Source organism: Tamandua tetradactyla, chromosome 15 (genome assembly GCF_023851605.1).
Source record: "Tamandua tetradactyla isolate mTamTet1 chromosome 15, mTamTet1.pri, whole genome shotgun sequence".
NCBI classification, from domain to species: Eukaryota; Metazoa; Chordata; class Mammalia; order Pilosa; family Myrmecophagidae; genus Tamandua; species Tamandua tetradactyla.
The window spans coordinates 82797343-82815798 of record NC_135341.1 but is presented as its reverse complement, the minus strand read 5'-3'; the positions used below and the strand labels follow the sequence as shown (position 1 = coordinate 82815798).

Sequence of the window (18456 nt, the reverse complement as noted above, 5' to 3'; positions counted from 1 at the left end):
TCACTTTGAACTGATTTATTAAATACTACCTTCCTTCCATTCCCCTATGTCCTCTTAGAGTAATACAGAAAGTGAAAACCTAACTATTGAGAGGAATCTCTAACACTCTGGATATTCCATAAAGGGTCCTTCTTTTAAGGGTTTTGGGAAGCTAGACACTGCACCTTTATTAGTATCTGTGATGCTCATTTGGATCCAATTAGCGCCAGGAGCTGAGTGATTGTATGCAAGAGGGGTTCCACTAATTATCCCAGTTCCTTCCATTTTGGCAGCTTGGCCAAAGCATTCAGTTGTAGGGCCAATCTCAAGTTTCCATTTGTCATCATAGATGCTGGTCTTGGAAGAGCTGGGTACCAGCTGGCAAAGAAACAGGGAGCATAGCACCTCTGTTGTTTATGCTCACAGTACCACCCGTGGCCTTCTGGCCCATCTGTATTTCCTGCTCTTTTGCATCAGAGAAGGTTCTCTTGAATCCTTCCTGCTGTCACTGCATAATTTCCTCCTGTTTCTGTTTCAGCTCTCCAGTTGCTTTTGTTTTTGCACCTCTTGGTTGTACAGCTTTTCCTCCTTCAAAGTTTTTCTTGGCGTTTCATCAAATCCTGCGTGATTAGCATGATCTTGTACTCAAGGCAAGTAGCTTCCATCTGCATTCCCAGGTTCTCCTGAGCTTCCTTGTTGCCATCTACTTGGTCCTACTGCTGCTTCTCCATCTCAGTGAATGACTTCTAGTGCGTGGTATACTCACATGCAAAAGAGCCAGGCTGTGTAAATCTGCGTGACTGTTCTCAGAGGCTCCTTTGAAATCGCTGGTTCTTTATAATCAGCTTCTTTGGAAGTCCCTTTTCATCATCCATGAGTCATGGGCTCCATAGTCACAGGTCAAGGAAATGTGGTTAACAGGAAGGAGCTTTTACTGCTCCTGCTAGAGCTTTTTGAGCATGTGGCTTCCCTGAGAACTCAACAGTGCCTTTTTCTGAGGGTCTTCCCCAATCATCCACAGTGACTACAACCCTCTCCATTTGACAAAATACAGAAAAGACCTCTTCTAGCAGTTCATTGGACATATGCTGAAGAAGGTTCCTGACTGTAAGGGATGCACTATGTAGCTGCTTTCCGTGGTATGTGTTTTAGTTTGCTAGTGCTGCTGGAATGCAATATACCAGAAATGGGTTGGTTTTTATAACAGGAATTCATTATATTATAGGTTTATAGTTCTAAGGCTATAACAATGTCCAAACTAAGGCAGAGAAAGACTAGAGAGAGGCTGATAGCATCTGGAGCACTTCTGTTAGCTGGGAAGGCACGTGGCTGTCATCTGCTGGTCCTTTTGCTTCTGCTTTCAGACTTCCCCGGGGACATTTTCTTTCTGCATCTCCAAAGTACTCTGTCTTTTTTGGCTTTGAGATTTTTCCAAAATGGTTCCCTCTTGAAGGACTCCAGTAAGCAGGTTAAGACACACCTTGAATGGGTAGAGATACATCTCGGTGGAAACTGCCTAATCAACAGGTCCCACCCACAGATTGGTGGATCACACTTCCATGAAAACAACTTAATCAAAAAGACTCCCCCACCATACTATAAGTCTGCCCGTCCAAGATTGGACTAGGACAAACCAGCATAGTGTGGTGTGTTGTCCAGCTCCATTTTCTCGAACTCTGTCAGGGTTCATGTTTCTAAGCAGATGAAGCCAAAGCCTTCTTCATCCTTATGAACAAAGACCTTGCCTGCTTTCTCATATTTTTCAAATAGCTTCCTCATTTCCTCCTCAGTGATATCAGGAGGAAGATTGCTCATAAAGAGACAGCTATTTTGGGTGCAGGTCTGCTTTCTGGTTCCTAAAATTCTTCAGGCCAATAGTCAAGCTTCCGTTTTGGCTGCTGGTCTGGTGCCCATTTACAGGTATTGATGGTAGTGGTGGTGGCTGCTGCTGCTGCTGCTGTTGATGGCAGGCGCAGCGATGCTGATGAGCCTTCCTTGGAAGTATCGTTTTGCTTCTCCACGTTAAAGGTTTCATTGTTCTCATTGCTGTACTTCACCTTCAATTGGAAGAGGCAGCATGTGCCTCTCAGTTCCCACTAACCTGAATTTCTCAGACTGTTCTCTCTTCACAGTAACAGTAACAAGTGATTAAAAAAAGTTTTTTTTTAATTGTGAAAAATATAGGTTTCAAAAAAGTAAAAAATTTCAAAATACAATACAACAATTACTTGTAGAACTGGGGTTATGGTTCCACACTTTCAGGTTTTTCCTTCTGGCTGCTTCTGGGCACTGCAGACTGAAAGGAATATCAGTATAATGGTTCAGCACTCATACTTGTTTGTTAAACCCTGCTGCCTCTGAACAGCTCCACCATCATCTTTGATCTTTCTCCAGATCGTTAGGGCATTTAGGCTATGTCCAGTCTAAGTTTTTTATGTTGAATGGGGCTATCAATAGTATGGGTTAGGGGAATGAAACTAGTTGATGGTCTGAAAGGCTGGCCCCTCTGGGTTTCAGGACTTATCTGATCCAAGGACCCGTCTAGAGGTTGTAGACTTCTGGGAAGTAACTATAGTACATGGGATTTTTGTTGAATCTCAGATAAAGCCTTAGGTGTTCTTTAGGGTCGGCAGAAATGATTTTGCTTGGATTTGGCAAACTATGATAAATAGCACTATCGAACTGAAGCGTGTATAAGAGTAGCCTCCAGAGTCATCTTGACTCTATTTGAACTCTCTCAGCCATTGATACCTTATTTTTTCAGATTCTTTCCCCCATTTTGGTCAGGAAGGCATTGTCAATCCCACAGTGCCAGGGTCAGGCTCATCCTTGTGAGTCGGGCTCATCCTTGGGAGTCATGTCCCACGTCGCCAGGAAAACTGTCACCCTTGGATGCCCCATCCCACGTAGAGATGAAGGTAATAATTTCACTTGCAAAGTTGGGCTGAGAGAGAGAGAGAGAGAGACAGACAGACAGACAGAGTCCCCATCTATTGGTCTTTTGACAGAAAAAGAAAAAAGGTTGTTACTTTATCTCAGATTTTGAGCAACAAAAAGGCAAGTGATATGCTTTTATTTTATAAATGTACTGGGCTTTGATAGAAAAAGAAAAAAAGCTATTGATTTACCTCAGAGTTTGAAAAGCCCTTTCTTTTTTTTTTTTTTTTTTTGTTGTTGTTGTTGTTGTTTTTTTATTAATTAAAAAAAGAATTAACAAAACAATTAGAAATATTCCAATCTACATGTACAATCAGTAATTCTTAATAACATCACATAGTTGCATATTCATCATTTCTTAGTACATTTGCATCAATTTAGAAAAAGAAATAAAAAGACAACAGAATAAGAATTAAAACAATAATAGAAAGAAAAAAAAACAAAAAAAACAAAAACAAAAAACCTATACCTCACATGCAGCTTCATTCAGTGTTTTAACATAATTGCATTACAATTGGGTAGTATTGTGCTGTCCATTTCTGAGTTTTTATATCCAGTCCCGTTGTACAGTCTGTATCCCTTCATCTCCAATTATCCCTTCTCTTTTTTTTTTTTTTTTAATTAACGGAAAAAAAGAAATTAACCCAACATTTAGAGATCATACCATTCTACACATGCAATCATTAATTCTTAACATCATCACATAGATGCATGATCATCATTTCTTAGTACATTTGCATTGGTTTAGAAGAACTAGCAACATAACCGAAAAAGATATAGAATGTTAATATAGAGAAAAAAATAAAAGTAATAATAGTAAAATCAAAACAAAACAAAACAAAACAAAAACCTATAGCTCAGATGCAGCTTCATTCAGTGTTTTAACATGATTACTTTACAATTAGGTATTATTGTGCTGTCCATTTTTGAGTTTTTGTATCTAGTCCTGTTGCACAGTCTGTATCCCTTCAGCTTCAATTACCCATTGTCTTACCCTGTTTCTAACTCCTGCTGAACTCTGTTACCAATGACATATTTCAAGTTTATTCTCGAATGTCCGTTCACATCAGTGGGACCATACAGTATTTGTCCTTTAGTTTTTGGCTGGATTCACTCAGCATAATATTCTCTAGGTCCATCCATGTTATTACATGGTTCATAAGTTTATCTTGTCTTAAAGCTGCATAATATTCCATCGTATGTATATACCACAGTTTGTTTAGCCACTCTTCTGTTGATGGAGATTTTGGCTGTTTCCATCTCTTTGCAATTGTAAATAATGCTGCTATAAACATTGGTGTGCAAATGTCCGTTTGTGTCTTTGCCCTTAAGTCCTTTGAGTAGATACCTAGCAATGGTATTGCTGGGTCGTATGGCAATTCTATATTCAGCTTTTTGAGGAACCGCCAAACTTCCTTCCACAGTGGTTGCACCCTTTGACATTCCCACCAACAGTGGATAAGTGTGCCTCCTTAAAATGATAGAGGAAATATATGAAAAACCCACAGCTAATATCATCCTCAATGGGGAAAAATTGAAAACTTTCCCCCTAAGATCAGGAACAAGACAAGGATGTCCACTATCACCACTATTATTCAACATTGTGTTGAATAATACATCCTCTCCAGCACTTGTCATTTTCTGTTTTGTTGATAATGGCCATTCTGGTGGGTGTGAGATGATATCTCATTGTGGTTTTGATTTGCATTTCTCTAATGGCCAGGGACATTGAGCATCTCTTCATGTGCCTCTTGGCCATCCGTATTTCCTCTTCTGAGAGGTGTCTGTTCAAGTCTTTTTCCCATTTTGTAATTGGGTTGGCTGTCTTTTTGTTGTTGAGATGAACAATCTCTTTATAAATTCTGGATACTAGACCTTTATCTGATATATCATTTCCAAATATTGTCTCCCATTGTGAAGGCTGTCTTTCTACTTTCTTGATGAAGTTCTTTGATGCACAAAAGTGTTTAATTTTGAGGAGTTCCCATTTATTTATTTCCTTCTTCAGTGCTCTTGCTTTAGGTTTAAGGTCCATAAAACCGTCTCCAGTTGTAAGATCCATAAGATATCTCCCTACATTTTCCTCTAACTGTTTTATGGTCTTAGACCTAATGTTTAGATCTTTGATCCATTTTGAGTTAACTTTTGTATAGGGTGTGAGAGATGGGTCTTCTTTCATTCTTTTGCATATGGATATCCAGTTCTCTAGGCACCATTTATTGAAGAGATTGCTCTGTCCCAGGTGAGTTGGCTTGACTGCCTTATCAAAGATCAAATGTCCATAGATGAGAGGGTCTATATCTGAGCACTCTATTCGATTCCATTGGTCGATATATCTATCTTTATGCCAATACCATGCTGTTTTGACCACTGTGGCTTCATAATATGCCTTAAAGTCAGGCAGCGCGAGACCTCCAGCTTCGTTTTTTTTCCTCAAGATGTTTTTAGCAATTCGGGGCACCCTGCCCTTCCAGATAAATTTGCTTATTGGTTTTTCTATTTCTGAAAAATAAGTTGTTGGGATTTTGATTGGTATTGCATTGAATCTGTAAATCAATTTAGGTAGGATTGACATCTTAACTATATTTAGTCTTCCAATCCATGAACACGGTATGCCCTTCCATCTATTTAGGTCTTCTGTGATTTCTTTTAGCAGTTTTTTGTAGTTTTCTTTATATAGGTTTTTTGTCTCTTTAGTTAAATTTATTCCTAGGTATTTTATTCTTTTAGTTGCAATTGTAAATGGGATTCGTTTCTTGATTTCCCCCTCAGCTTGTTCATTACTAGTGTATAGAAATGCTACAGATTTTTGAATGTTGATCTTGTAACCTGCTACTTTGCTGTACTCATTTATTAGCTCTAGTAGTTTTGTTGTGGATTTTTCCGGGTTTTCGACGTATAGTATCATATCGTCTGCAAACAGTGATAGTTTTACTTCTTCCTTTCCAATTTTGATGCCTTGTATTTCTTTTTCTTGTCTAATTGCTCTGACTAGAACCTCCAACACAATGTTGAATAATAGTGGTGATAGTGGACATCCTTGTCTTGTTCCTGATCTTAGGGGGAAAGTTTTCAATTTTTCCCCATTGAGGATGATATTAGCTGTGGGTTTTTCATATATTTCCTCTATCATTTTAAGGAAGTTCCCTTGTATTCCTATCTTTTGAAGTGTTTTCAACAGGAAAGGATGTTGAATCTTGTCGAATGCCTTCTCTGCATCAATTGAGATGATCATGTGATTTTTCTGCTTTGATTTGTTGATATGGTGTATTACATTAATTGATTTTCTTATGTTGAACCATCCTTGCATACCTGGGATGAATCCTACTTGGTCATGATGTATAATTCTTTTAATGTGTTGTTGGATACGATTTGCTAGAATTTTATTGAGGATTTTTGCATCTGTATTCATTAGAGAGATTGGTCTGTAGTTTTCTTTTTTTGTAATATCTTTGCCTGGTTTTGGTATGAGGGTGATGTTGGCTTCATAGAATGAATTAGGTAGTTTTCCCTCCACTTCGATTTTTTTGAAGAGTTTGAAGAGAATTGGTACTAATTCTTTCTGGAACGTTTGGTAGAATTCACATGTGAAGCCATCTGGTCCTGGACTTTTCTTTTTAGGAAGCTTTTGAATGACTAATTCAATTTCTTTACTTGTGATTGGTTTGTTGAGGTCATCTATGTCTTCTTGAGTCAAAGTTGGTTGTTCATGTCTTTCCAGGAACCCGTCCATTTCCTCTAAATTGTTGTATTTATTAGCGTAAAGTTGTTCATAGTATCCTGTTATTACCTCCTTTATTTCTGTGAGGTCAGTAGTTATGTCTCCTCTTCCATTTCTGATCTTATTTATTTGCATCCTCTCTCTTCTTCTTTTTGTCAATCTTGCTAAGGGCCCATCAATCTTATTGATTTTCTCATAGAACCAACTTCTGGCCTTATTGATTTTCTCTATTGTTTTCATGTTTTCAATTTCATTTATTTGTGCTCTAATCTTTGTTATTTCTTTCCTTTTGCTTGCTTTGGGGTTAGCTTGCTGTTCTTTCTCCAGTTCTTCCAAATGGATAGTTAATTCCTGAATTTTTGCCTTTTCTTCTTTTCTGATATAGGCATTTAGAGCAATAAATTTCCCTCTTAGCACTGCCTTTGCTGCGTCCCATAAGTTTTGATATGTTGTGTTTTCATTTTCATTCGCCTCGAGGTATTTGCTAATTTCTCTTGCAATTTCTTCTTTGACCCAGTCGTTGTTTAGGAGTGTGTTGTTGAGCCTCCACGTATTTGTGAATTTTCTGGCACTCTGCCTATTATTGATTTCCAACATCATTCCTTTATGGTCCGAGAAAGTGTTGTGTAAGATTTCAATCTTTTTAAATTTGTTAAGACTTGTTTTGTGACCCAGCATATGGTCTATCTTTGAGAATGATCCATGAGCACTTGAGAAAAAGGTGTATCCTGCTGTTGTGGGATGTAATGTCCTATAAATGTCTATTAAGTCTAGTTCATTTATAGTAATATTCAGATTCTCTATTTCTTTGTTGATCCTCTGTCTAGATGTTCTGTCCCTTGATGAGAGTGGTGAGTTGAAGTCTCCCACTATTATGGTATATGAGTCTATTTCCCTTTTCAGTGTTTGCAGTATATTCCTCACGTATTTTGGGGCATTCTGATTCGGTGCATAAATATTTATGATTGTTATGTCTTCTTGTTTAATTGTTCCTTTTATTAGTATATAGTGTCCTTCTTTGTCTCTTTTAACTGTTTTACATTTGAAGTCTAATTTGTTGGATATTAGTATAGCCACTCCTGCTCTTTTCTGGTTGTTATTTGCATGAAATATCTTTTCCCAACCTTTCACTTTCAACCTATGTTTATCTTTGGGTCTAAGATGTGTGTCCTGTAGACAGCATATAGAAGGATCCTGTTTTTTAATCCATTCTGCCAATCTATGTCTTTTGATTGGGGAATTCAGTCCATTGACATTTAGTGTTATTACTGTTTGGATAATATTTTCCTCTAACATTTTGCCTTTTCTATTATATATATCATATCTGATTTTCCTTCTTTCTACACTCTTTTCCATATCTCTCTCTTCTGTCTTTTTGTATCTGACTCTAGTGCTCCCTTTAGTATTTCTTGCAGAGCTGGTCTCTTGGTCACAAATTCTTTCAGTGACTTTTTGTCTGAGAATGTTTTAATTTCTCCCTCATTTTTGAAGGATAATTTTGCTGGATATAGAAGTCTTGGTTGGCAGTTTTTCTCTTTTAGTATTTTAAATATATCATCCCACTGTCTTCCAGCTTCCATGGTTTCTGCTGAGAAATCTACACAAAGTCTTATTGAGTTTCCCTTGTATGTAATGGATTGTTTTTCTCTTGCTGCTTTCAAGATCCTCTCTTTCTCTTTGACCTCTGACATTCTAACTAGTAAGTGTCTTGGAGAACACCTATTTGGGTCTAATCTCTTTGGGGTGCGCTGCACTTCTTGGATCTGTAATTTTAGGTCTTTCATAAGAGTTGGGAAATTTTCAGTGATAATTTCTTCCATTAGTTTTTCTCCTCCTTTTCCCTTCTCTTCTCCTTCTGGGACACCCACAACACGTATATTTGTGCGGTTCCTATTGTCCTTGAGTTCCCTGATACCCTGTTCAAATTTTTCCATTCTTTTCCCTATAGTTTCTGTTTCTTTTTGGAATTCAGATGTTCCATCCTCCAAATCACTAATTCTATCTTCTGTCTCTTTAAATCTATCATTGTAACTATCCATTATTTTTTCTATGTTTGCTACTTTATCCTTCACTTCCATAAGTTCTGCGATTTGTTTTTTCAGTTTTTCTATTTCTTCTTTATGTTCAGCCCATGTCCTCTTCATGTCCTCCCTCAATTTATCGATTTCATTTTTGAAGAGGTTTTCCATTTCTGTTCGTATATTCAGCATTAGTTGTCTCAGCTCTTGTGTCTCATTTGAGCTATTGGTTTGTTCCTTTGACTGAGCCATATTCTCAATCTTTTGAGCGTGGACAGTTATCTTCTGCTGCTGGCGTCTGGGCATTTATTCAGATTTCTCTTGGTGTTGGACCCAGCAAGGTTGTAATATTTTTCTGTGAAATCTCTGGGTTCTGTTTTTCTTATCCTGCCCAGTAGGTGGCGCTCGTGGCACACGTTTGTCTGCGGGTCCCACCAGTAAAAGGTGCTGTGGGACCTTAAACTTTGGAAAACTCTCGCCGTCCTGGGGGTTCGCTAGCCGAAGCGGCTTGAGCCGGCCCGGGGTCCGAACGCAGGGAGGGTTGCTGGTCGCCACAGCCTGGGAAAGAGCCCGTCCGAATTTCCTAGTCGGCCCTGGGCAACAAGCGTGGCGGGAGGGCGCCAGCGGCAGCGGCCCGCCCGAGAGAGTGCACGTTCCCCGGGAGTCACGGGGTCACCGTTCTCCGCGGCCTGGGGGTTTCCGATCCAATTCTCTCAGTTGGTCCGGGGGCTGCGCGTGGTGTGGGCGCCAGTCGCCTTGGTTTCAGGGGACCACCTCTCCAATTCTCCCAGCCGGCCCGGGAAGGGGGAAGGGAGTAACTCCGGCCGCTTGCCACCCCGCCCGGTAAGGCCCGCGCGCCTCGGCGATCTCACCCGAGCTGCTTCTCTCAGCCAGCCAGCCGTTCCAGGATGGGGTACGCTGTCTTTTTTATCTCTGTTGTGGCTTTGGGCGCTTTCTGTATCGTTTCTACTCCCCTAGTAGGTGTCCTGGAGAAGAAACTAAGATCCGTGCGTCTTACCAAGCCGCCATCTTCCAGGAAGTATCGAAAAGCCCTTTCTTAAGAGAGAAATCTTTATTTTCTTATGAACTGCTCCTACAGTATGAACACAACTTATATTCAACCAGGACTTTGATTGATATGATTCCACAGATAACTCATATTGCTGACTAATTTTACTTTCTATATAAAATTCTGTGTAAGTAAAAGTTATTTTTGTAGAGGACCCAAGATATATCATGTCCATCTTACTCCTTTTGAATTAATTCCATTGAGAATTGTGAGTAACAGAATCAAGAGCGTGGAGGTGCCTTTTTTACTTTGGGAATCCTAGATGTCTCGGGGCCATTGGTATATTGGTGTCCTGGCTTAGAAAAGAATCTCCCTGAATTAGAGCTATAAAGAGTTACTGAAGAGGGTTGGAAGTTTAAATATAAAACCAAAAAAAAATCCAGGTCAGGTTTTTAGATCTGAATTGGCTGCTTGTTTTGATCGAATTCACTATTTGAGAGGATAGTATAGTACCATCTACTTTAAACCATTTCTTTGATGTATAGTAATTCAGCCTAGCTAATGATTACACTGCGAGACTAGACTCCTTCCTCTGAGTACATTAGACTAGATCTTTTTGGTTTACTACATGACACCCTGGTATTTAGAAATATTTCAGTTACTTCAGAGGATGGCTACTTTATTATTGGCAATATATTTTTTTCCAGTAATCGACTATATCCTACACATTTTTTTCTTATATTAATGGCCACAGTATAAAGTTCTCTTTTCTATTTTCTAGGGCTACAGATTTATAGATTTTCAGTTCTTATCCTTTACAAAAAGTCTTTGTTTTGTATACATACTGATAGGAAATTGAGGAATATGGAAGAGTGTAAAGAATAATAATAATAAAACACATTTAGTTTCATCACTCAGAACAAGAGTATCACCCACTGATAATACTTTGTAGTATTTCCTTCTAAGTGTTTTTTTCTACGGATGAAAATATATAGCTTTTGTCTGTTTTTATGCGGATGGAAGGAAGCAGACCAGAACTACATTGATTGTGAGGGTAGCTAAAATATGTGACAATCCAAAAGGTTAACACCATAGAGAGAACTAAGTTTCTTTAGGATGTAGGTATTTATTTGAGCTTTACCACATCTTCAAAGCTCAGATCACTTATCTCTCTTCTTTCCTTGTCCTCCAAAACATATGGATGTAATTACCCCAGTTACCTCGATTTGGACTTGCCAGATTTAGCAAATAAAATTACAGGAGATCCAAATATTGCATGAGGCATATTTATACTAAAGTATTGTCATTTATTGAAAATTCAAATTGAACTGGACATCCTGTTTTTTGTGCAAGAACCCTACCTCTATCCGACTACTGCATAGGAGTCTGGTGTATATTAGAATTGAATTTCTCTTTCTGTAAGCAGTGTGCCAGTTTTTATATATTATGATAAGGCCTATTCATAACATTTTTTTAAATCAATATTCTCTAATATTCTCTGAACTTTGAATGATCACAGTCATTTTACTTCATTAAATTAAGCAAGTTATAAGTTCTTACCTGTTTATTAATTGTACTTTAGATCTTCAGCATGTCTAGGAAAGCTTGCATTATGATTATATGCTAACAGATTTATATGTTAACATTTATTTAGGAAGCTGAGTAAGTCTTGTTTTAGTATTTTACAATGAATTTTCATTTTAAATATCAAACAAGTCAGTTTGTGCAATTACTGATATGTATGTGACGTCTAGAACCAGGGCTTGATGAGGTCATACCTTCTGGGAAAACAGTTACTTCAGTTTAGCTTTCAGGAACAAGTTTGCTCCTCCTCTCCCAGGAAAACAGTAGAACCTTTACAGACATAACTGTCCTGATCCAACTAGAAATACCTTTTCCTGAAAAATGATGTTTTGTGATCATTATATTTTGTATGCTTATTCCAGATAATTTTTTACAGAGCTACTGTTTGGATTCTGATTATTTTCTTTAGTAAGCTTACACGTCACCCTGCATTGACATCCACAGACTTCTATTAGTAGAATCTTGATCAGAGGATTTTGTCAGCATCCTGAAAGAAGTATTTGAAGGCTTTCTCATTTTGCCTGGCTTATCTAATGCTGTTGTATAACTTTAAGTGATGGAAATATATAATCTGGATGATTTAACAATATGAAGAAATTGGTCACTTAGGTCTTTTCAATACTTTTAGTGTCAAAAAATTTATTTGGTGTAAAGTATACAGTAGTCTTAACTTAAACAAAATGTAAGCTTTGCTATTAAGTTTTTTTTCCCAGAAGATATGTAGGAAATTAACTTGGTTTAAAGGAAATTAGCCTAAATTCTTGTTCTTTTTGACAAAGCTTTTCTTTTTAAGAGCTCTCTATACTGTGTTCCTAAATTCAGGCTCCATCGATTTCCTTAAAAGCACATTCCCAGAGATTGGGATTCAATGAGTCTGGGATGAATTAGAGAAGTCTAGGTTTTGTAGGTGATTTTGACAGTTGTGTGAACAGAGTCCCTTGCTTATAATATATTGAAAAACATTATCAAAACATTAGTAAGTGTAATTCAACAATATATGTTAAATGCTCGTAGTTGAGACTAAGCAGTGAACTTGGTTGATGTGTTCTTTTCTGCTCATAGCTCATGGTTCAATGAGTATTATGGATCAGTAAATAGACAGTTACAATGCAGTGTGCGAAGTTATGTGATAAGTCAAGGAGGGTCACTGAAATCAACAGAGTGAGTCAGGGATAGTATCTTAGGCTACCTACAGCTAAACTAATCCTTTAATGTTGATCTTGAGTTTGTCAAATAAAAGAAGTTGGAGGATTCAGTGGTAGAATGCTATACCTTCCATGCGGGAGACGCAGGTTCAATTCCTGGACCATGAACACCCCCCACCCCCCAGAAAAAAGAGGTTGGAGGAAGGAAGCAGAATGGGATGGCATGTGTGAAGGGTCACTCATTTAAGGAATAAAAGAACTTCATTATGGTTGTATTTAGGGAGACAGATAAGGCAAGCTGGAAGACCAGAGAAGCAACCATGGCCAAAGCGTGCAGAGACTTCCAGGCCAAATAAGGAGTAGAGGCTTACTCCTAGCAGCACTTGGGGGCCATTAAAGGGTTTGTGTTCAGAGGGATCTGCATTTTAGAAAGATTATTCAGGTTGTAAAATGAAGAATGAGTGGAGGAATTAAGACCAGGAGTACATAAATTAGTGAAGACCAGGTAGAAATCTAGGGGACGGATGATGATGCGAGGATTAGGCTAATGTTTGCAGAAACTGAGAGAAATAAGCAGCTTTGAGAGACAGTTGATTGATTAGATATGACATTATAGTAGGTAAAGGGAAGTAAGAAGTTTGACTTTCAAATGTATATATTCGTGGGTACTCATTTCCCTTTTCTTATCCATAATACCTATTATCTATGAATAGAAAGTATGACCAGTAGTGGGGAAGAAGGTCTAAAATGCTTCTGATGGTCTGCCTAAATTACAGTCCATTCATAGTTGATTTAGAGTAAATGTAATTTTATTCCAAGATAGAACTATGTAGGAAATCATATTGTACCCTCAAGATTTCCCCTTTGCTGTGTTTTGTAACTTAAAAACGTTGTTTTGTATATTTACTATTACAAATTTATTCTAATATTTATTTCTGAAATGTTATTGTTTTTAATACATAAAAGTAGCAGTAAGACAATGTAAATAATCCACCAATCCTCAAGGGTCTAGACTACCTTTGTTGATATGCTTATATATTCAAAAAGTATAGATTCAGATAGTATGCATTCACGTAGTATAGTATAGATTGGCTTTATGTAAAAAGAAAGTAATAGTTTGCCTCACCTTGTCTCTCTTCCCACACTGAAATACTGTAAATACTGTCATCACAAGTATCTTTTACTTAAAAAAAAATGTTTACAAATAACATTTACATATGTTATTTGTGTTAAATTTGCATAGAAAAGCTCTTACCCGACCAATTCTGCCGTTGTTTTTGTCTTTTAATATATCTGGGGCTCTTAACACAGTAAGACATATTTGAACATTCTTGTACTGATATGATATATTTGTGCAGTTTATCTGTAGGTATATAGAAATAGGCAGAGACCACCCAAATGAGAACAGACGCTAATTATTCAGAGCTTGCTACATAATAAAGGAGTTTGCTTTTGGCAGAAACTCAACAGCAGGCAGGGGAATGAGAAAGCTTTATAGTGGGAAAGAAAAGGAAGATTTCAGGTGTATGTCTCTTTGGAGGTTATTGGTATGGGGATTCGGGAGGTGGGCTTACTAGAAGCTGGGAATCCTGTTGTTCGATTTAGGGAGCATATTTTGTATTTTCTGGTCGAATTGGAAGCAGGTGCAGAAAATAGGGAAGCTGGCATTCACTAACTGCATCTTGACTGTTTTAATTTGATAGCTGCAGAGGTTGTGGTTTGGTTTCTTGGACCGGTTGCTGCAGAGGTTGTTGGCCAAAGTTGTGTTGTCTCATGTGGTCTGGCCATTGTTTGTATATTGTCTCTCAGGTTGAAATTCCTAGTGGTGGCATTCCAAGGTCAAAGGGATTGAATATATTAAAAGTTCTAATTAATGCTTCCAGATTGTCCTTTCTCATTAAACTAAACAAGGACACCTTTTTTTCTATCTGCCCCAGCCAACACAGACATTAGACATTAAAATGTTTGCCATTCTGATAGGTGAAAATTAATGGAGGTTAAAAATGTATATATACTTTTATGTTTATGGGATTTTTTTTGAATTAATATAATATACCGTAAGCATTGTTAAAATCACAATAAAGCGAAAGTTTAATTTATAAAATTTGTTTACTGTGTTTTAGATTATTTAAATAATTGAGTTTTAGGTTACCGTTTATACATTATTTGAAACATTTTCATATTCTTAGAGTACTCAGGTATTTTAAATTTGACTTACTTGGTTTGTAAAAAGAAAAGTCATTCTTTTATTTGTGGTTTTAAAGTATGTCCTGTGGATTTCAGTGATTATCTTTATAAACTGATAATCATGCTGCGTTTCTTTAGGAGATTTCAAGTTTGTTTTCTGTAGAAATCTAATTTTATGTTTCTCTTCTGTACATAGCATTTATTATTTTATCTGGTTTATTTTATTGATCTTTCATGATATTTTCCTGCCCAATTTTGTTTGTTTGATTAAAAACTAAACATCCAAATTAGTTTTTGTTGAATATATTTTGTATTTTCTTTTATTGTTATTAGATATTAAAAATGGCACTTTTTTTAAGGTCTGCATGAATTTGATGCCTTGAAGGATCCTGAAGTGAATGAGTTCCGAAGAAAAATGCGCAAATTCAGTGAAGAAAAGATTCAGTCACTTGTGGGATTGTCTTGGATAGACTGGCTAAAGCAGACATATCCACCAGAGCATGAACCATCCATCCTTGAAAACTTAGAAGATAAACTTTATGGAGGAAAGCTCATTGTGGCTGTTCACTTTGAAAATTGTCAGGTAATAGTATATTATTTTTAGGAAATACTTTGTAATAAATTCCTGATTTTTATCTGAATGCAGTTCCAGTCTTAGAGAAGGTTCTCTTGCTCACCTAGGAGACACTATCACAAATAACAATTTTGGGGTTTAAGAGGAAATAAATTTAGGATCATTAAAAAAGTTAAAGTGACATCAGTACACATCCTTTGTGTGACTATGACTTCTTGATGCCATTGTATGATTATCTAGATCAGTGCCAGCAAACTGGATACAGTGGTGTGGTGGTTTAGAATGGTGCTGGCAAATTCTACTGATTTGAAAGGGATGACCTTTTTCTTTCTTTTTTCTTTTTTGCACGGGCAGGCTCTGGGAATCGACCTGGGTCTCTGGCATGGCAGGCGAGAATTCTACCACTGAGCCACCGTAGCACTGCTTAGATGACATTTTTAAAGGGATGAAGGAAAGAAAGAAAGAAACAGGAATATGCAACAGAGACCCCTAGATTGTCAGCAAAGCCTAAAATATTTACTTTCTGGTCCTTTGCAGAAAAAGTTTGGTAGTCCCTGGTCTAGATTATGTTCTTTATTACAGTTATTTTCTTCTCATCTGATTTTCTTCTGTGTATAAAATAAAAGGTTTGAGCAAAATGAACTCTTCATTCTGACATTTGCATTCTGTGTATGTGAGAAGCACTGTTGTGGAATTGGGCATTATAATAGAATCCATATACAGTTAATCCATGTCTGAAAGTTCACAGCAGTTATGTAAACTTGATTATGTTGCTACTTTCGTGTCTGGTGTGCTCATTCTGTCATCCAGGCTTTAGACTTAGAGTATGAGTACAAAGATGCTTTGATTTCTTCTTCTTTTTTTAATGTTATGTTTAAAATTATTTTATTTTTTGGCTAAGTAATAGATATACATGATACAAAAGTCAAAGGATATTAAAGGGTGTAGAGTGAAAAAAGCCTCTTCCACCTTTCCCTGTCTTCCGTTTCTTTCCTGGAGACAGCCATCCTTGCCAACTCCTTATAGATTCGTTCAGGGATATTCTTTGCATATATGTGCTTCTGTATGTATATTTTTAATAGAAATGATAGCACACAATATGTACTTGATCTGTACTTTGCTGTTTGGACAACAACCATGGCAGTATCTGTCATTTATTGAGTACTTATAATATGCCAAGAAAGATACCAGGTATTTTGCATTTATTCTCCAGTTTTCACAACAGCCCAAAGAGTATTGTTATCTTATCCCTATTTTACTAATGAAGAAACAGAAAGAGAAAGAAGTTTATTGGTTTGTGCCAGGGCTCGTAGCTGGTCAGTTATAAAGCCAGAATTTTATCCTGGTGTCTCTGGTTTTAGGTCTGCCTCCTTTCTGACAACATGCTAATAAGTATTTCTTAGAACAGATGTGAAAAAAAGGATCCTGCTTTCTGGCACTTTTCTAACAAAGTTTATCTAGAGAAAAAAGCATTTGTCATTATCCTGAGAAGTGTTCAGACTTGAATACCACAAAATGTCTGAAACAGATTTAAAATACTGCAAGGGGGAGAGGTGAAATTGGGAAATTTGCTGTTAAAGGTAATTAGAATTCAATATGAAAACATTTCTTCAGTGTAATTTGTCTGTATAGGTCAGTGTAAAATTTCATTAGGACAAATCTCTACTGACTGTACAAATTTTAATGTAGCCATTGTAACAAATTATATCGAAAAGAAGTGTTTTGAACATGGAGGAGAGGTGGAAGTATCATGAACTCTTACTGGAGTCCAAGCATAGAATTTAAAGCGGAAAGGAACTTAGAGGTCATGGAGTTATACTCTTTATGTAATATAATAATTCTTTGTACAATCCTTGATATCCTGTGACTCTGCCTGAATATGTCCACTGCTAGGGAGAATGCCCTGCCTCCCGAAACAGCCTGTTTGCACTGAGGACAATATGTACATTTAAATTTTGAATTTTAAATTTTAAAAATTTAAAATTCAAACTTGCCTTCTAAGACTTCCACTCATCTGGTTATAGTTTTCTCTTCAGACAAGTATCCGTCCAATCATCTCTTCTACATGTTAGATATTTAGATGGTTAAAATATGGCTGTTAAGCCTTTCCCTATCTCCTCTTCCTCAGGCTAAAGATTTCTCTAGGGATTAAGCCAATAGAAGCCCTCCTAGACTTCTGGACTGTATATACCAGTAAAATTATTATTAAAAATTTTAGGGCAGTGATATAGAGTTTACGGCTTTTTCTTTGGCATGAGCAGGCTCTGGGAATTGCACGCGGGTCTCTGATATGGCAGGTAAGAATTTTGCCACTGAGCCGCCATTGCACCACCTGAGTTTACAGCTTTTAATTTAGGTAGATACAGATATTTTAAAAGCTAAAACCATAATTGATTACCAACACTATTTCATGAATGAAAAAACATTTTACCATAAAAAAAAATAGGAATAACTGAATCTAAGAATAACGGATTACTAGCAGTCTTACTCCAACATACATGCATTCTCTTTCCCCACTCCGCTTATATAAAACTCTTAGTTTGGCCATTTTACCATCAATTGTTGAAGACCATCACTGGTCCATGACAAATAGCATGTGGGAATACTAAACTAAAATTGAGATAAAATGTAACAAGGTGTTCCTTTAGGTTAAAAAATGATTTTCAGGATTGGTTGGGGGAAAGCTAGTTGGCAGTTTTTGTGGAAAACCGTCAAATTTTGGATAACCACATAGTCAATATCAGCCAAACTTAGAGCATGGCTGTTAAGAAGCAAGATATATATAAAACCATGGACCTATCGTGTTGTTATTTTACAGAACAGCAGTCCTAGCATAAGATCTGCTGGTCAGATCATACATGCATTATTTTTAATTCCAAGAATCATGGTTTGTAAAAGAAACTGATGAACCTGAGCAATACTTTTAAACCTGTTTTCTACCTTAGCTATCTTAAGGCAAACATATATATGTTAATAAGGTAGGAGGGCACATGTAATTTGAAGTAATGTCATAGGAGTGTGGTAGTGGCGTAGAGAAGAGAAGGAGGAGGTTGGAGAGTACATTTTAGAGGGCATTCTAGAGAGGACATCAGAAGCAAGGACAGAAATGTGAGAAATGGTGGAGTAGAATCAAACTATCAAGAAGTGTTTTCATACCTGTGTAGTCATCTGAATTACTACTGTTGTTATACAGATATAGTCATTACTGAACTGTTTCTCTCTTTCTGCTGAATGGAAATATTTGTTCCCATCCATGTGTACAGTGTCTTTGGTGGACAGTCTCTATTTTATGGTAAACTTTG

General features: G+C 37.1%; 1 protein-coding gene and 1 pseudogene across 5 annotated transcripts in view; one reads left to right on the top strand and one right to left on the bottom strand.

The window, feature by feature from the left end:
* The window catches only part of PIK3CB (phosphatidylinositol-4,5-bisphosphate 3-kinase catalytic subunit beta), a 293706-nt gene that overhangs the window by 156218 nt on the left and 119032 nt on the right, over positions 1–18456 (top strand). For all 5 annotated transcript variants that reach the window (XM_077130242.1, XM_077130240.1, XM_077130243.1 and 2 more), the window contains one exon: positions 14940–15163. In XM_077130242.1, coding sequence (XP_076986357.1) covers positions 14940–15163 — 224 coding nt within the window. The remainder of the gene's footprint in view (positions 1–14939; positions 15164–18456) is intronic.
* On the bottom strand, positions 170–2015 carry LOC143658085 (non-POU domain-containing octamer-binding protein-like; annotated as a pseudogene).